At 35.7% G+C, this 19,349-nt stretch overlaps 1 protein-coding gene across 2 annotated transcripts; it reads left to right on the top strand.

Annotated features, from left to right (window-relative positions):
* Nucleotides 1–7,445: 7,445 nt before the first annotated feature.
* RB195_015885 (uncharacterized protein) lies at nucleotides 7,446–18,431 on the top strand (the record flags this gene model as incomplete). Of its 2 annotated transcripts, XM_064206807.1 has the most annotated exons (9): nucleotides 7,446–7,605; nucleotides 9,821–9,954; nucleotides 13,114–13,271; nucleotides 16,075–16,177; nucleotides 16,667–16,740; nucleotides 17,125–17,279; nucleotides 17,355–17,556; nucleotides 18,153–18,275; nucleotides 18,356–18,431. In XM_064206807.1, the coding sequence occupies 9 exons, from the start codon at nucleotides 7,446–7,448 to the stop codon at nucleotides 18,429–18,431; spliced, it is 1,185 nt and encodes a 394-aa protein (XP_064062687.1). The 2 variants fall into 2 exon arrangements, with proteins under 2 accessions (XP_064062687.1, XP_064062688.1); XM_064206806.1 differs by lacking the exon at nucleotides 7,446–7,605 and having other exon boundaries at nucleotides 9,853–9,954.
* Between the last annotated feature and the right edge of the window lie 918 nt (nucleotides 18,432–19,349).

Here is a 19,349-nt window from a genome sequence, read left to right as displayed (position 1 = left end):
TTTTACATTCATATAAGTCATAAATTCCTCTGAATTAAGAAAAACGCCAAAGATTCAATTGAACTCGTCGAATATGTGCTCCTTCTAGTCCGAACTGTAATATTTTCCATTTATTCCTAAATTAGTCCTCTTTTCGTCTTTTTCGTTCTTTTTCTTCCAGCTAATTTCTTCTAGGACGTTCTTGATTTCTCCTTCCATAGTTTACAATTCTTCCCGACTTTTTTTCAAAAAGGCTTTCCTACGTTACCTCAGTTTTAATTTTCGTAAAAGGAGAAAAAATAAATTGGTTTTTGTTTCCTTTTTTTGTTGTTTTCCTATTTTTCTCATGTAGAAAATTCTTAGCACCATAAGATGTATAGTTTAATATAAGAATAGTATAATATAACAATATATAAATAAATACAGATGTAGTACATAAATATAAACATAAATAATAAGAATGTCTGCGTAAGGATCGTTCCATGTACTTATAATACATACTATAATCGGCATGGCATCGCTATGTGGGCGCAGCGGAGCGCAACGATTCATTGTTACGACCCAAACAACGAAAAAAACGCTTCTTTATTCCCTCCGCTTTGCCCATTTATGACTATTACATAGCCATAATAGGGAAAGTGTGTGTGTGTTTTTTTTACGTACAAATCGTTCTACAGTTCCCACCACCTCTTTTTTCCCCCACGCAACGTTGACGTTGCAGAAAACTACAGGAAAGTGGTCCTGAAAGTTCCAAGTTCGACCTTCTTTGAATCTTGGCATCGTAGAGTTTGATTGCGTGTGCTACTTTTTAAGCAGAACCAAGATTGTTATTGTTCTTTATTCTGGCTAACGTTTCGACGTCGTCGCCTTCTTCAGAGTCTGGAAAAATAGTAGTCCTGAAAATTTCCTTAATAGTACTAAATTACGGCAATAACTGCATACGATCAATGCTCCAGGTAGTCCATATGTTGTTTATGGGATTCGGTTTATGATATGAGGAGGCTGCTCCCTTACGCGACGTCCATACGACGAGTAACGAGTTCCCGAATCCACGTACCTCCCGGTCGTGTGAATGACCGACGTGACCTTAGTTGTATATACTGTTGCTCTGATCCTACTAGATCTATTGTGATGGATTTTTATGGTCCACAGATGTTGTTATGATCGTCGGAAAGCAGTAAAATTATCCATACTATGTAGATGGTCATATTGAGCTGTTATGGATCTGAAGCCTACGGTGGACTCAGGCTCTTCCAACGTCTTGAATGCTCTTTTTTATAATTTTTAGTTTTTTATGATTTTTAGTTTTAGTTTGATTCGAATTAATTAGGTTTCCAAATAATTTTGTAACTATTTTTTTCAAATTTTTTTTTGTTTTTTTAAATCAAAATCTACTCCTGTTCCAGAAACTTCTAGCCAAGTTCTATTTTCTGTGACGTAGCCCTATATCTGTATACTGCCTACTTTGATTATTTATGCGACTCCTACGCTTCTCATATCTGGTTTCAACCCCGAGCTAAGAACTAGGTTCTATTTTTTTTTACCTAAATAGTAAGTGAACTGAGCTCGCTCAAAGTTTTATCCGAATACTCTAAAAAATTGAGCCCTCAGAGAAAAAACTGTTAGCTGAGGCGTTAAAAACAATCTGACTACAAAGAAAAAGTGATTTTTTTATGACAATGTATTCCCAGCCCTCTGCTGTAGCCGAGATTTTCAGCTGCAAAAAAAAACTGCCTCGAAATTTTCGTAGCATCAAGAATCTGCAGGAAAATTCATTGTCCATTTAAACACTTGGTCTGCTCAGTTCTAAAACGAAGGAAAAATATAAGATATAAGAAAATATAATATATTACCATGTATATGTAATTTTAAGGATTTTCTTTAAAGAAATAAATGATCTGAAATCTGAAACCCAAGGAAATAATGGATAGAGGTCTAAAGTTTCAAAAAAATAATGCAAATAAAACTTCTCAGTCGTTTTCTGTCTTTAAATCTTTCCAACCTTTGTATAGAAGTAGGTAATAAATACGTAATGTGTTGTGCCTACTTATCCCGAAGTCACTCTGGATTATAATTACTAATTTCCAGCTAAACATAACAACTAACTAAGAAAATCTGTACCTCAGCAACACACCAACTTTCTGGAAAATTCAGTCAAAACTTCAAGAAAAGTCCAAAAAAAGCCACTTGTTACTGAAATTGGAGTCCTCTTCAAGTTCCTAATGAAGTTTGCAACGCTTCACCGACTGTTCACTGAGAAGGCGACCTGCGTTCTTTTTTTTTCGTCAAGTGAAGTCGTACATTATGGAAAAAAAAACCTTGTCTGGAAGAGGAAAACCCTTGAGTTTCAAGGGTATGTTGAAGTGCATCGCTTACCTTCATACATGTACTTTACAACGACACTTCTCTGAAACTTCGTGAACATTTCTGGGAATTAAAAATGGAACTGGAGAGTCCTCCTCGGCGCTCTTGAATCACAGTAGTTAAACGGACTATTTGTTCGTTTCTGGAAGTTTCTGGATTGTTTCGCTCAGGTAGAAATGCATCGCGCTTAAGAAACTCTCCTTCTACTTGTACATATTAACATAATATTAGCATATCAGTTATTTATTTATTTTTATTTCCTCGTTGATTTATTTTAATACTGAAAATTAGCCACTGAAAAGAAATCAACACAATTCGGTTTGATTTTGTTATTTTCACACTAAATTAAACACTTTGCCGAAAGCGGAAAGCAATTAGTTTGTAGATTAGAAAAAATTTGATTAAAACAACAAATTTCTAAAAAGAAAAATAGTTTGACTTACAAAGAGATATCGAAACAATCAGAAATCCGTATCGTATATAGCTATTAAGCAAAATTAATTTTTTTTAGGAGTTAAGAAAAAATTTTGTGTTTTAAAGGGAGTTAATTATGTCCAACGGGGAACACGCTACCACTATCCAAGAGCTTCCGACTATGGTTTGCCAAAGTTGGTCCTGGTAACACTGTCTTGGTCCTCCTTGGAAGTGGACCTCGTTTTCCATAAACAAAAAAAATAATGGAATATCGCTTCTAAGTTTTCCAAAAGAAAAGGAAAAAACATACGTCACAAAGTCAGTGAAATTGCAATTTTCGCTATAATTACAATAAATAAATTATAATTCTAGAAAATTAAACTATAATTTCCATGTCGCTATCAAAATACACTGAAGCTTTACATTTGACAATCTATAGATGAAACTCCCAATTTTTATAGCTACAGTATGCATCCATTATTTTTCTCCTACTCTCCCCTCGCTCTCAATTTTTTAATTACCCATTTAGAACTGCATCCAGTAAACTTGTAGCCACTATGTCCTTAAATACAATGAAGTCGGGTGGGCGTGCTAAATTTCTAGAAAAAAGAAATAGTTTCACCCACGAAAAGATATTAAAGCAATCAGAAAGTTGTGTCGTTCTTAGCATTAAGCAATACTTGATGTTTTAGGATTTAAGAAAAAATTTTGTGTTTCAACGATTGTTAATTAAATCCAACCGGAGTTAGGCCTTCAGTGTACACCAACTCCAACTCCGAATCGGGGTGAGCAAAGTTGGTCCTAGCAATCTTAGGTTGATCCTTAAAAGTGGACCTTGTTTAATACAATATTTTAATGATATATTATATGTATAGGCGATATATTTTATTATATAGACGATCAGATTAAAAATTTCATATTTTTAGATTTAACTTTCAGATTTAATTTTATAGCCGATTTTTAGCTACAGTATACATCCATTATTTTCCCGCTGTCGCTCGTCCCTAACTCGATCTCAGTTTTTGTTTACCAGTTTGTAGAGCTACATTCAGTAAACTTGTAGCCACTATGTTCGGAGCAAATTCGAGCCGGTGCGCTAACACATCCATGCACATATGTACATACAACGTTTCTCGTCCGTTTTCCCTGTCGTCAACGAACCGGCGACGAGCTGTGCCGCTAATACGCTATTTAAGCCTTAGGATGCGCAGATTGCGCCTTTCACAGCCACAAACGACAAATTAAGTTTGCGTGGCTATGTGACGAGGAAAAGCCCGAGCGGAGCGGCCCTAGTCCACATCCATGGCGGCGGCGACGGACGGCTGCCAACACCGCCGCCGCCCGGATTGGATTTGTAGCGATTTTTCTTTCGCGTGCCGCCTTGACGATTTCCTTTGGATTTCTTACACACTTCCTCGACTGTTACTTTTTGGATCACCTCATCCTTACTTCTGCTTAGGAATTTTTCGTTTTTTTTTCTGGTTCTGGAAAATTACTGGAAATCCCACAGATTGGTGAACCTCGTTGGTCTCTATCTCAAATTTTCGTTACCTTTGAAAAAGTGGAGGTTTTTTATTCACAGTAAATTTTTTATCAAGCATAAAATGCAAAATAAATAGTAAGCAAATAAATACTAAATAAACAAATAGGCATTCGAAAGGTCGAGTTTTTTTTCGAAAAGTTTTTTTTCCACCTAAGTATAAGACACAAAGCAAATAGTAAATAGAAAATAAGTAGCAAACAATAAATCAAGTAGTAAATAATGAATAAAAAAAGCAAATTCGATGCGAAGTAAGCAGCATTTTTAGTGGATAACAAATGCTAAAGGATAGGATTTCAAAGTTAATTAGTTTTCCTTTTCTTTCAACACCTCCATAATCCACGAAACTCCTACTACTGTAACGAGACCAAGCCATTTTCTTGGACACCGGCTTCCTTTAACCAGTCTATGCTTTTTTTAATGAAGCTATTCCTTAGCTTGCTGTTGATTCAACGGATCATAATGTGCTAATCCGTTTGTCCCGCCCCATGTCCCGACCCCGACCACCACCGAGCGAGCGACCGACCGGCGGACGGACAGTCCACGCCCACTTCCAGGCGTGCATCGAATCGCTCGACACCATCTTGCTAATTTTGTTAGTGTAGTAGTGGATGTTTAGGATGAGCGGCTCCTACGCGTCGTTCTCACTAACTCGATTTGTTCAGCCTCATTAGCACCTTCTTCCGGGCGCTTTAACCCGTCATCGGCTAAGGATTTTAGGGCACTAGATCCGAGGATATTCCTAGGATTAGCACCTAACACCCTCGGCGACCGTTGAAAAGAATTTCTCAGCTTTTCCAGAAAATCATTTAATTCTCAACAATGTTGTTTATCTTTTCTGTCAACATTCTCTCTCTTTTTCATACTCTCAGCTTTTTTTTCTTTTTTCTTCCTCTAACATCTCAACTACATATATAAGCTCTACAATAAATTCTTATTATTTCTCCTCTGCTATCGGATCTATCCCTTAGTTTTTAGCGGAAAAAATAACTTAAAATAATAAATAAGAGAAAAATTCCTTGTTCTAGAAATTCCTTTTTTTTCAATTTTTTTGCCAAATTCCCGGCTATATGAATGTCTACTTACAAGAAAATGTTTCTTTGCGGCCTGGATTTTCGGAAGAGCTCCCTTCGTTCATTTCATTTATTTATTTGTTTATTTACTGCTTATGACTCGTAAAAGTAAACAGTAAATGACGCACATTTGTGACTTTTGTAGAGGGGACCCATGTAAAAGAAGATTCCGGGGAATTCTATTAGATCTTAGTTGTTTTCCTCATCTTCTCACAAAAATATGTACATTTATTGAAACAAGAATTTGACATGAAATTATTTGACAAATTTTTCCAAAACAAAGAAACATTCAAATAATCCTCGTTTTGTCAACTACTTGTGTTATTTATTCAAATCTCCAGTATTCACCTCTTTGTGGTTCCTGTCCTCACTTCGTTCTTTATTCGTATTTTTTTTAGCTTCTCTATTTTTTTCTGTGTCGGTAAAAGCAATCCTGAACTCTTCTTCGAGGTCGACTTGCCGACGATAATTTTCTTAATTCTTTAATTCTCTATTTCTTCAATTCTTTAATTTTTGCTGTATTTTTTTAATGGATTTTTCACTAGGAGACAATTTTTGTACAGTACATCCCGAAATCCTCGTCGTATGCTCACAGATTTTTCAGGATAAATTTGATTTAAGTAGATTTTACCTATAAATTTTTACGATACTACTACTAATGTCGGTTACTAATGTTTCGAAGGGAACTCTACCTGAGGACTTAACAGACTCACTCCTACATTCAATCATTACTCCTAGACCTTATCCCTGACTTCACACCGAATGTTACCTTAATTGACTGGCGGCAAAGGAATGAGAAAAACTCCTGAGCAACACTGGTTCTCCGCACATGTAAATGCATAAATTTTCCCAGACCAACGGAAAAAAAGAGCCAGTCAACATTTATTGCTTCCGGTAGTGCGAGCGCCTCGTTATTGTTGTGGAATTTTATTTTTATTTTCAATATTTAAGTTATTCTCATGCGTTACTAAATCACTAGCAGTAATACGCTGCTTAAACGAAAGGAATATTCTCTAGAAAATTAAAGGGGAGGGATGGGAGGGAACAGGAAAAAAGGAGGAATAAAAGGAATGAGAAAAAGGATTTTTAGAAAATTGTGAAGACGTTTCCATTTGCTTCACAACCTTCTGAGTTTTTCCTCCACCTTCTCTTTATGTGTTTTTCTTTGTAGTTTCTTAGTTTCATTATTGTTAATTGGTTTTTCCCCTCTCTCCCTATCTCTTTTCTTTTCTTTCCTTTTTTTTGCTTTTTTATTTGCCGTTATACCATGAAGCAAGCAAATTTGTGGACAGCCTGAAAATCACCGAGGTTTACTGTAACCCCTAGTTAAAGAAATGTACTTGAGAACACTTAACAGAAATTTTATTTTCATCTTGAACTTATTTCTGGAAACTAATTCTGGAATGCTTCACAAAAAAAATCCCTAATCCTCCAATGCAAAGAAATTTTTTCCCACTCTTGATGTAAATGTTCAATGCTCGGAAACGTTCGTGACAGTTCCATTACGAGCAAGGGAAATCCTAAAAATACACAAATTCGTCGACAAATAAATCCACTAGAAGTGACGAGGAATGCATGGTTTTTCCACAGAAAAGCTTGATTTGGCGAAAAGTTGGAAATGAATAAAAATGAATAAAAATGAACCTATAAGGCAGAATAAAAATTTACCCGTAAAGAATTTAAATCCATAATGAATTTCTCTGTGATGTAAGATTTAAATTTTTGTCCTGTATTCTCTGGAAATTCCCCCTCGTTTCCCATTCTCGGATTATCCCAGATTTGTTCACAGAAATAACTTCAGGGTAAAAATAAAATTTCTAATAAATGTTCGTAAGTACATTTTTTGAGCAAGTTAAGCAGTTACATTTTTGTTGTAGTAGAAAAGCTCACAGATTTTTAGAAATAAAAAGGCAAATAAGAAAAAATAATGGCAATAATAATGGCGAATAAAAAGCAACCAAAAAAAAAAGAAAGGAAATTGATCCGCCGTCAATTCCAATGCTCGATCATCTCAATCTGCCGGCTCGTTACGTGGTTCATTTCATGGATGTGTATGTATGCGTGTGTGTGGTAATATGGACGGTTGCGCTGGCCCTATACCACCAAGGCCATCCATGCGCCAGACACGGCTGCTCCTTCTTTCAATAGACTCGGCCGATCCTCTGCCCTCCCGCGCCCGTGCTCTGAACTCCTTCGGAACAATCGTCGTCTCTTCCGCGAATGATCGTTACGTGTGTGCGTATGTCGTAAACTCGCCCGCTTGTTATGGCCATAGTCGTTCACATAATAACTATATTCACTGTGTGCGCGATTATCGTCGTCATCGTCGTCTTCGTCCTCAGGATTCAGGGGATATTTCTAGGTTAATCCGTAGATGAGTGGGTTCGAACAAACTCGATTTTGTTTGAAGGAGAGGGTCTAAAGTTGCACTCTTATGCATTTTCCTTTTTTCCTCCTTTCCTTCTTTCCAACTTCTCAAAAATTTAGAAGTAAATTAGTTGATCACGATTACTAATCGCTTTCAAGAGTTTACAGTTGCTTTGCACACTTTTGAAAGAATTTATTATTTTTATTCGGAAGCTTTTAAAGATTTTGAAATATGGTATTAGTACATTGTAGTTGATTCCGAGATTTCTTAAGAAATGGTCCCGCAAAGAAAAAGCTACGGCCTCTTTCTGACCCTCAACTTTGGTGCTTTACTGACGTTGGTACGAGTGCTTAATGTGGATAAATATTTAATTAATTTTTTCCGAGGAAAAAAAAATGTTCATATGCTTGTCAGCAGCTCCAGCACGTTGAATCCTTGTCAACATCCATGCATCCAGCGAAACATCCACCCCGTAAAGGGCACTTTGGTTGGGAAAAAAGCCTGCGATGTATTTCGGAAATATCTATGAACATGGATTTTTCTTCAGTTTATTGCTCTCCCTTGAGTATTTTTAAATCTTCGAAAGGTGACATATTGATTTTGACAGATTTCAATGAAATTTAAATAAATAAAATATAAATTGTATGTCGTATTGATTTTTATGAGATCTACGATAAATTATAATAATGGTTTGAATAAAATCACTTGAAATTTGAAATTTATTGGTTAAAAATTCTATCCTCGGATAGATATTAAGGAATGTGTTCAGAAATGTAAAATATTATAGTTTTCTATCATTTTCCACCCTCACAAAGGATTTGAGATTCATTTTTTTTTACCAGAATTCGTTCCTGAACTCTCTTTTATATGTTGCTCACCTGAGTCCTTGGAGATTCGACTGACACTGCGAGAATTGCAATGAAATGTGTTTGAACTAATTTTTTCAAGCCTTTTCTTTTGCTTTTATAAATTTTTAGCTTTATTTCCAGATAATTCCCTGATACCGCTTATTTATCTTGTGTAATACTCGTTTAAAGATGATTTTTCGATGAACCAGAGTTCCCGGAGAGCAGAATCACGAAAAAATTGGAAAATTTTAAGTTAGATTCTGAAGTTAGACATGTTTGAAATATGTCGAAGTTTAAAAATCTAAGAAAAAGTTTCTGGACTAGATTTTATCTTATTTCAGTCCCGTTAACTCACTTAAATATTCTTTTCTCATCCAAGAATTCAGCCAGTGACACCTGCATACCTAAAATCTATAAAATTCATTGATTAATGTTATTTTAACGGATATCTCTTATAATAATAATAATAGTAAATAATATAATAATAGTAAATAAAAGATCCATGTAATCTACCGAGGAGTTAGGCTTAGTAAAGCTTATTTCAGGGAACTGAGACCTTTTCTAGGACCTTTTTTCGTTTTTTTAACTTCTTTAATTTTTAATTTTTTATTTATTATTATTACATTATTTATTATTTATTCAATTACTTTATTCAAAGAAACTGACTAGATTGGAAGAGTTCTATATATCAGATACGGTAATACATTAATAAAGACCACCCACTGCGATTATGCGGTGTTGATTTTGTTGATTATGCGGTGTTTATTCGAAAGTGTATGTATGTCGCAAACTTCTTAGCCACATACACACCAGGATGTCTGACATTCTGTAAACAATCGTGTAAACATTTTGGCTACTCTACTCGGATATCGATAGTATTTTCCTCATTCTCATCCGTAACCATTGCCGCCGCCTTCGTCGCTGAAATTGATCCCTGCGCTGACTGTACAGAACCATCGCCCCCACCGCTGGAATCCATTTCTGTTTAAAAGTGCGACCTATCCGTGTGTTTGTGTGTTTGCCTACGGTGTGTTCCGTCTATTGTTAAGCGAGTCGTCGTCGTCCTCGTCGTCCTCGTCGCCCCCGTCGTCCGTGAATTTTTCCACGACGAAGACGCTTTACGGGGTCTGAACGAACGTCTTTTGTTGAACCAATGTTTGCTCGTCGAATGTTTGCGATTTCGATCAGATCGCCATTTTCGACACCTTCCGATCCACGATCCTCGACTTTTCAGGCTCCGACACCTCTTCGCCGGTTCATGACGTTATGGTTTGTGAGTGCCTTGTCGAACCACCGCTCTTTCATCTACCGCCACCACCGGATCTTTCATTGATTTGGCATCTGATCAGTGATGAAAAGTATGAACCGGTGAGTTCTCTTTTATTAATTTCACTAAAGTTTTTTTTTCTTATATCTCAATATTTTAATATTCTAAAGCAAATCTATTCTCCTCATTATTCTCTGCTTCGCTTCTTGCTATTTTAATTCCTTTAATTTTATTTTTCTTCTTTCCTTCTTTCGTTCCTGTTCCGTCGACTTCCGTCATTCCTCACTTGATCATTTCTTCACGTGTACATAAAATCAATTCTTTTGAAATTCTCTATATTTTTTCCTGGAAAAATAGTCAATAATTCTAATTCTTTCAAGTATTTTTCTTCCAGAGAAATAGATTTTTTTGTACGTGTTTCAAATTTGAAAATGAATAGGAGTCAGTAAGGTGAAATCCTCCGAAATGCTTGAAATGATTTGTTTTCCCTTCAATCTCCATCTTTTGACAATAACCTTTCAGTTACATAATTTCTATGTTTGTCTCGATTTTTATTTTTTGTTACAATAATTTTTCCCTATAACTACGTCATTTATTCACAATTTCACAATTTTTCCACGTGTTTGCGTTGTTTTTTCTTTCTTTCTATAGTTCTCAAGCTTCTATGTCTATAAGAAACAAAAAAAAGTACTTTACATAGTTTCTAATAAGAAAGTTTCAGTAGCATTTTTTTTTTGAGAATATTTTGGCAACAAACTATTCTTTTTTTCTATCATAATTGGAAAGAATAATTCTATCGGTGTTCATAGAAAAAAAAGAATGATTTTTACCTTCCATTTACCGTTCTTTTTTTTCTAAGAAAAGTATTTTGTAAGTAAGATTTATATGGAGACTGATAATATATTATAGTTGGTATAGATTACTTGAATTTAGTAAATTAAATTTGAAATTAATTGATTAAATCAATTAATTCAGTAAATTTGAAATTATTTGATTAGATTTTTATCGTTATCGAAGTGGATCCCATTCGAAAATGTTGCAGTGAGCTTAATACTTCCACTATTTCTTGTGCTAAATTGTTTTATTTTCGTCAAATATGTAATATGCCCGTATGGATATATTACATACGAATCCATAACAGCGTTGTCCTAACTCTTCACTGAAAGTTTCAATCTCGCAACGGCTATTTTTCTCTGTTCGTGACAGCTTTTCAAAGAATTTCTCGTCCACAGCACCAACGCCGCCGCACATCCCAATTCCCCGGGGGCAAACAAAATGAATTTGCGCGCAATGGCTTTGATAATACATCATAGTATGCAAATTCGAACCCGGACACAACAGCATGGGTGATGATGAATCCTGGAATTCAATTAGGACATTGACCAGATGAATGTTGTGTTTGTGGATCAGGAAAGTGTTGCTTGTAGACCCCGAGTTTATTGATTTTTTTAAAGGGGTTCTGTTTTTAAGAGGTATAGGATCTGTTTTTGGTTTCTTCTCTTTCGTCCTTCCGATCATATCCACTCAATCGTATATCAAACGTACATATATATTTAATCGAAGAGATTACCTACGGAAACTGGGATTCCTACATTTTTCCTTAAGAAAATTATAAAATAAAAGCGCAGGAAAGCCAAAAAATATAAAAAAGCGTAAAGTTTTGGGAGGATTCTGGATAAAATCCCTAAATCCTGTACTATTGCTAAGGAAAATAACATTTAAAATCACCCGTGAATCACGATTTCATTCTTGAGCGTAAATCCATGATACACGTACATAGACACGAGGGTTGAGCAGTATTCAAATGTGTTAATCATCTCAGAATTTTTCCAGAATAATACTATGGATTGATAGTCGGGAAACTGCCCTCTATTATCAAAGATGAAAAAAATAAAACAAAGTAAAATAAAATAATTAAGATAAAATAAGTTAGAAAAATAAGACAAAATAAAGCAAAATAATTAAGATAAAATAAGGTCAAAAAATAAGACAAAATAAAATAAAATAATTTGGTAATGTATTTCACCTTTAACCAGGAGAAATTATCTACATTGTAGCGAAATATGTACAACCACATTTTCCAGAGTTTTTGTGCTAAAATATATTTTTAATGTTCGATTTTATTTGATTCGATTGGGAATTGTCTACTATAACCAAAAAGTGATCTGCTTACTTTTTGCTATAGATTGCTGAGATAACTACTTACCAAAAAAAATTAAAATTTTTCTGCAATCTACTAAAATGGAAGCAATTTTAGCACCATTGAATTAGGAAAAATTAAGAAGAAAAAGTCTATTTCATTAAGAGAACATTTAAAAGGCATCACGTATCTAAAAGGAAATAATTTTCAGATGAAATAATAAATCGAATGAAAAAAAAATTAATGGTAAGAAAGTGAAGTAATGTGAGGTCAAATAAGACTACTAGCCAGATTTACTACATAGAGAATATCAGTTGATCTAAGATTCAAAGTATATGGATCAAATTTTGACCCCTGTGATGCTCGGCATAGTTTTTTTTTGAACTTATCCTTTTTTAATTCTTAAACCCTTAGCGGGAGCAAATAAATAGCATTTTGGTCGTTTGTGAAGAGCTATCCGATAGAAATAGCGTCAATCGATCAATCAATCAATCATTATTAGTGAAAATTTACATAGTGTCACTAATCCGCACTTCACTACACGGATAATACGCTACAAGTGGGATTACCGTACACCGTATTGTTGAGTTATTAGTATTCGTACTTAGTACTGCTACTGTATAGTAGTCTATGTATGTATGTTCAAGTGAGAGCTGATTACTGGCCGAGGGGGTCCAACTGGTCTAATCCTTAACCTCTTCCCGTTTCTTCGCTCGCTCGTCGACGCAATTTTTAGGCGAGATTTTTAGGGGCGGTGAAAATCGGCGTGAAAGTTTGGTCGATGAGGTTTTTGATGGTGGTGGTGCTAATTCGTTTCCGGTGCGCTCACGCTTACGACGTGATTCTGTCGGAACTCGACCGATGATTAGGTGGAAATGGGGGAAATTCTTGGAATTCTCGCTAGTGAACTTTGACTTTTGAGGCTGTTTCTATCGTCGAAATTCTTTTAATCTTTCAAATAATTTTTTAAGATAATTTTCCGATGGAAAATCCTCGATCTTTATCCTCCTACTTTGAGTTTTTTTTGTTTTCTTAAGTTCTTTCTTCGAAAGTTAAAAAGAAAACAGTTTTTCAATCAGATGACATTTTTTTTTCGAAGATTTCCATTCCAATTTTTCAGCCAACGGATTGCGAATGGAGTCCATTCATATCGATTTCGGATGTCTCATCCAGAATCCCATTGGCACCGCTCACCAGTCATTCGCTCATAATCATTTCACTTATCGCCGTCCTAACCCTGCTCTCACTATGCACATTGGTGATCTGCCGTATAAAAAGGTTTGTCGAATACCGTACCATGTTTATCCTTGTTACCTGATTAATTACAGTGTACAGTTAGTGAAGCAGATAGGTGGTACTGTAGCAGAAGGAACGCTACAGCAAAACGATGTCCATGACCATGTCATTTTTTATTGCCGCCGGGGAAAAAAACGGTTAATAAGGGAAATATGAGGCTCATTGATGTCGCACGTCCTTGACGTTTTATACACTTTGAAATATAATGACTGTTGTGTACGGTAGCGAGGCGAGGCGAACATTGAGGACGCAATTTTGTTGGAATACGAACTGGGTTGTGATTCAGCGTATTCACACCAAAACTTCTACGCAATCCGATTTTTTATTTCAAAATTGATTCGTTTCTTCGCACCGAAACTTCTATTCCATTCGGTTTTTTTCCGGAATTTCCTCGTTTATTTTTGAAACTGAAAAAAGGGAAATAAATCTCCAAGACTTTTCTTTTGAATACAAATCCGGTGAGTCAATCCAAACCTATGAAATCCGGTATTTCTGGTTGTTGTTCAAAATTCTTTTTGAACTACGACAAGGAAAATTCTATTTTTCGAATAATAATAATAATAATAATAATAATAATAATAATAATAATAATAGTAATAATAATAATAATAATAAAAGTAATGATTTGATCGCAAAGAACTTGTTAATTATGAATTTTTTCAACTACGACAAATACACCCTTATGGATTTTCTATATTTTTCAAAAAAAAATTTGTTCGCATACACCAATGATCCCCCAAAAAAAAGTAGAAAAAGGAAATACACTCTTTTGAGTTGAAAAAGTCAACACAAAAAAAAAATGATAAAACTTTTTTTTGAAAAAAGCCGCACCAATTTATTGCCATTCGAACCGGGCGCGGTCCTTTTTGTTGCGGACGGATAACCGATAATCTGATCGAGAAGGTAAGCGCCGCGAGAGCGCCGATAGATTACGGCGGTCCTTTAATGTAATTTATCCTTTGTATGACAAGAAAAATCACTGGAAAAACAAATCCACTTTTATTATCTTGTTTTCGAGATTAATCTGGTAGACATCAAAGGATTCTCGAGGATTCAAAGGCTTGGATTCGTCATCAATTCTCTCCTGCTTCGGCTTATTAATTGCCAATAGCGTGACCTAGGCTGTAGGCTAGGATAACTTGACAACTCAATTCATCACCGCGTTGAGCATTGATCATTGAGAGATTAGGTTTGCTGGTGGTGCTGGTGGGGTCAGACACAGACACATCGCCAGCTTGAAAGATGAGCGTTAGCAGCTATGGATAGAGTGCTTTTTGAAGACGATTCCCGGACGGCGGGGATCCCGATGAAGGGATTATTCGATTCGAGAAATTCACCCAAAAACACCAGGAGAATATAGTCGAAATTTTGTGGATGAGTCAGCTTAGTGTTTCCTGGGAGACTTTCAGCTATGTTGAAATGTCCTTGTCATCGCTCTTCCTCTCTTCATCTTTTTTTTTCTTCTTCGACACTAATGACTAAGTACTGCTTTGTAATGCATGGGAAATGCCGGAAACTGTGTCGCGTGACGAGTCTTTTGATGCTCACTTGATGTTAATGTCATGGTTATAAAAGAACTCATAGAGTGCACTACTGTTAGGATGGAAACGATAAAGAATTGACGATTTCCCAGAATCCATTCCCAGCAATTTTCGGGAAAGTCGTTCCAAAAAAAAGCAAGAAGAGAAATTCTTAAGGGAACACAAAAATCTGCAGACAGATCACTACTAAAGAAGTGAATCGCAAGAAAAAGCGTCTTTCCAAGAGAAAACCTCTCCTATGCTTTCGCTACAGTAATGAATGTAGCATTTTTGGGTCCCACCCAAGATGAGACGGGAACTGTCTAGAAATCTCTGTCGGGGAACTGTCTAAAAGCTCTTTTTCATCATGAAAAATCCACGGAAATTTGGTATCTTTTGGCTGAAACCAACCATAAGTTTTGTATGAGACTAAAATTAGGTTTTGGTGATGGGAAAAATTGACAAAACTCCCTTAAAGTATCACATTAATGTTCAAATAATAGCGTTTTTTGAAATTTAAACTCATTCAAAGAAAAAAAATGAGTCTGCCGTTATGTAACATGTTGTTTGAAAGGGTATTTCTTTCTCAACAAGGAAGTATTTTTGATTTTTCATTCTGTACTAATTTTTGTTAATTTTTAGCACAATATAATAATAGTTCCAGGAGGTTTCGCACCTTCGTGCTTTCGTAAATCGTTGAACGAATTGAGCGCTCACGCAATCGCGTTACTCTTACGCGATTCCTCCTTCCGTTCTGTCGAAGGGAAGTGTGCCCACTTCATCAGCGCGTAATTCCATAACACAATGAATAGCCGGCCGATTTGCGTGCGCCTGATTCAGAATACGACACATTTGTGCGTGTCATAGTAGGAATGGGACAAGAATTCTAAGATTACGGGCATAAAAGATGGATGAAGGGTCCCAGCAACTATAACTTCCTAGGAAATTCTCCTTTTTTTCGTGAAAATCCTGTATTTCTCCCTCCATCAAATGACCGGTAGACTTCTACCCAGTCATTTCCATATCAGAGTTACAACACTCTAGGAAAACTCCTGGAATTTGCTAAGTTTCCACTCCACCAATTTTCACGAAAATGGGAGTGAAAAATTTTAAGGATAATCCCAATCAGTTTAAAAAAACTGCTTGTTTTAAAACTGTTAAAACTTCAAAACTGCTTTAAAGCTTAAAATTTTGTTTAAGATAAATAGGAAATATAGTATAAATATAATAAATATATTTTCCACGAATACTGTACGTGTTTACAGAGGAAGAACTCGTCGCGCGAAGACGAAATCCACATCTTCCGATGGCATACTAACCGCTGGAGATAACGTGTGGACATACAATTCAATGAAGAACTCGTGCTCGGTGAGTGTTGCGGTAGAACCGCTCGAAAAATTCGAAATCCTCCGCAATCTGAAAAAAAAACTCTGAAGAGTTTCCATACAAAATCCAGAACCTAAATTTTTTAACATATGATTCAAAATTCGGCTACAACATTGTTTTAGACTATAAAAAAGTATTTAAAAGTTCTCAAAATTGAAGTTTTTTGCTTCTCATTTTATGATTTAGATTTCTATAGATGATGTAAAATTTCTCGTCATTTTTTCCTCACGCATACTTTCAAAGTTTTAAGGATGAAAATTTCACTCCTGTAGATCACTTAATTTTCATTAAATACTCGAACGAGATGTCTTCTGTTTTTTTTCTCAGCGGTCACTTTCATCAGTTTTTAGAAATTTTGAAAAAAAATGGTAATGAAAATCATAAAAGAAAGAAAAACTATGAGGAGAAAATTGAATTGAAAAAGAATTATTTAAAAAAGAGATAAAATTCGAGTTATTGTATTTATTCCAGGGTTCGGCGGGAATGCTTGTCTACAAAGGCACATCACACAATGCTGCCTATCAAAATACTCCAGGAACAATTCGGTGAGTACCGTAATCTTTTACGGACGCAAAATTTCTCATCGAAAAAGCATGCGAAGAAAGTTCCAACCAGTCCAACAGGCTCTCCTTGTCTTCCTTATCGTCCCCCTTATTTTTACAATCTGCTCATAAATCCGGACAGGGTAGGCTGGTGATGTCTGCTCGGTTGGTCGGGAATATGGTGACGAGTGAGCAGCGATTATGACCCTCATCCATCCCGGTTACGGTAACAAGGGGTCATCGTTGTGGATGGATGGGAAATTGGAGAAAATATATATTCATCAAGCTACCTCAAGAAATAATTCCTAACTGTCATTTAAAAAAATACTTTAAGCGCCTCAAAACATCTCTAGCTGCTACCACTATTGAAAAAAGAATAATTTCCAGCTCCTTCGTGCCTACATCCATGGAAGCTACCTCAGTACGACCGTGTACAGCGGCCACGTTACGGTTACATCCGAAAGAAAATTCCGCTGCATACCATACCGTAGGACGATATCAAACATCACCAACTGAGTTCTACGAAGAAATCCCATCTGACGGTACGTCTACCGCGATCGGACTCATTGGATTTTTTTCTTTCGACAGGGAAATCCTTAAAAACATTGTCTTTTCAGGATATATTGGCTCGTATCCATATAATACGAAATGCCGATCAGCTGTCGCCATACATCCAAGTCCTTCATTTAATCATGGCACGACGTCGTGTCGTCGTCCACCGCCGACCTGTAAACCGCCGCCAATCCCGGCGCCCATCATATCCAATGAATATACTCCCAACGGGAGTGATGAGGGTAGTATCGACAGGGAATTGGCAAGGTGAGCATCTTCTGCTTAGGACCTTCCTTCCTCCTTCTTATTTGTCACAGAAAAACCAGTTCAGTAAGGAAACTCCTTAAAGTGGATGAAAAACGAATAAAAACGAAAAAAAACATACGGAGCCTGCTTTTTCCATGATTTCAGAGCTAAATTGCGCTATCAATTTATTATTTTTTTCTCGTGAATAAAACACGAAACATTGAGAAAATATCTAGGAAAATACCGTAATTCGAGCAAGGAGTAGTAGTATGTAGTTTGATTAATCCGAAAATTTTCAAAAATTCTGTTTCTCATTTTTTCATTTTCGAAATTTCAGAACTTCGAAAAAAAAGTTCAAAAAAAATCAAAAATTTTTTTACGAACTACTCTTCAGAAAATTTTCATTTCGCCCTACTTACTTCCTAAAAATTTCTATGAAAAAAGCTTAAAAAGCTCATCTAAAATGTTCAATTTGAACCATTTATTATAGATTACTAAATACTACAACATATTATAATTATTTAATTATTTTTATTTTTATTCTCGTTTTATTTGAAACACATTCTCATTCTTTTTCCTTTAATTTTAATTTTATTCTCACAAATTTAATTCTTTAGAATTCCCGTCGACTCGCCGCCGCTACCACGATGGGAGGAAAATGAACGACAAAGTGGTGGTGAAGGTCGTGAAAGTGGTTACGGTACCGCTCCAAGTCGGCAATGGAAAAGCCCTCAGGGACGGTGAGTGCTTCAATTTCTACGGATACGTATTTCTATGGATATAGCACGGGGATTCGCAAGAAGTACAGCTATTTTTCTAGGATGGATGACGTAAGTCGAACGCCTGGCTACGTACTTTCACAAGCTCCGAATGTTCACTCGATGACATACGTGTAACAGTATTGATTGCTCTTCTAGCTGTTCTCTCATTTTTTTTCTCTCTTCCCGAATTTTTTTTTGCCCACCAAATTACACCTCCGCTGAGATTATACGGGTTTTATGTTGATGTAATTTGTGATGTCGTCGTTTTTTTTTTCTCTGCAACTTCTCCCCAATGTTGTTAGCTTTGTGAGCAAGTGATTATGTGGATTCGCATAGATTGTAATTTGGAATTTTGCCAATATTTTAAGGGAACTGGACTTTACTTGACGATTTGACCACTTCACAGTATTCTGTGGACTAAATCACGGGCTAAAATGTTAAGAATTCATGTAGCGAACATCTCTATGGGAAATTCTTTATACGCTGGAGCCTGAATTTATATTTCATATGCTAGTCATATTTTAATAAAAATTTTAAAAATACAGTGTGTTCTATTTAACCTACTTACATCATGAGACAGATATTCATGCAATTTCAGCAATAGAAACCTTATCGGTGCTTTAGTTCCGAGAAATGAAGAATTATTTACATTTTCGTATTTGTTTATTCCCTTTTTTCTTCTTTTTTATTTGTGATAATTAAACGGGAACGATGAAATATGTACTATGTTAAAAAAGGTAGAAATAATTTGCCCACCTCCTTACCACATGCATGAATGATCCCAGTTCGAATTTGAGGAAATTGAGGAGAAAGGCCTTTTTCCTTGAAGGGCCAAGTTATTTTTGGAGCACATGGTGGGCCGGAAAACTTGGAATTATCGTAATCCAGTCAAACAGTACATATAATCGTAATTACTAACTACGGAAATTTTTGTCTCAAACCAATATTAATAATATTAGTAATGGCAAAATATTAAAATAATAGAAAAAAGTGTTGAAAAGGATCGAAACTGTAAAAAATTATTAATCGATCAACAAAAAATAGGGATAATTA

Source organism: Necator americanus, chromosome V, assembly GCF_031761385.1.
Source record: "Necator americanus strain Aroian chromosome V, whole genome shotgun sequence".
Taxonomy (NCBI): domain Eukaryota; kingdom Metazoa; phylum Nematoda; class Chromadorea; order Rhabditida; family Ancylostomatidae; genus Necator; species Necator americanus.
Note: the sequence above shows the minus strand (reverse complement) of the source record. Positions and strands in the feature narration are given on the sequence as shown.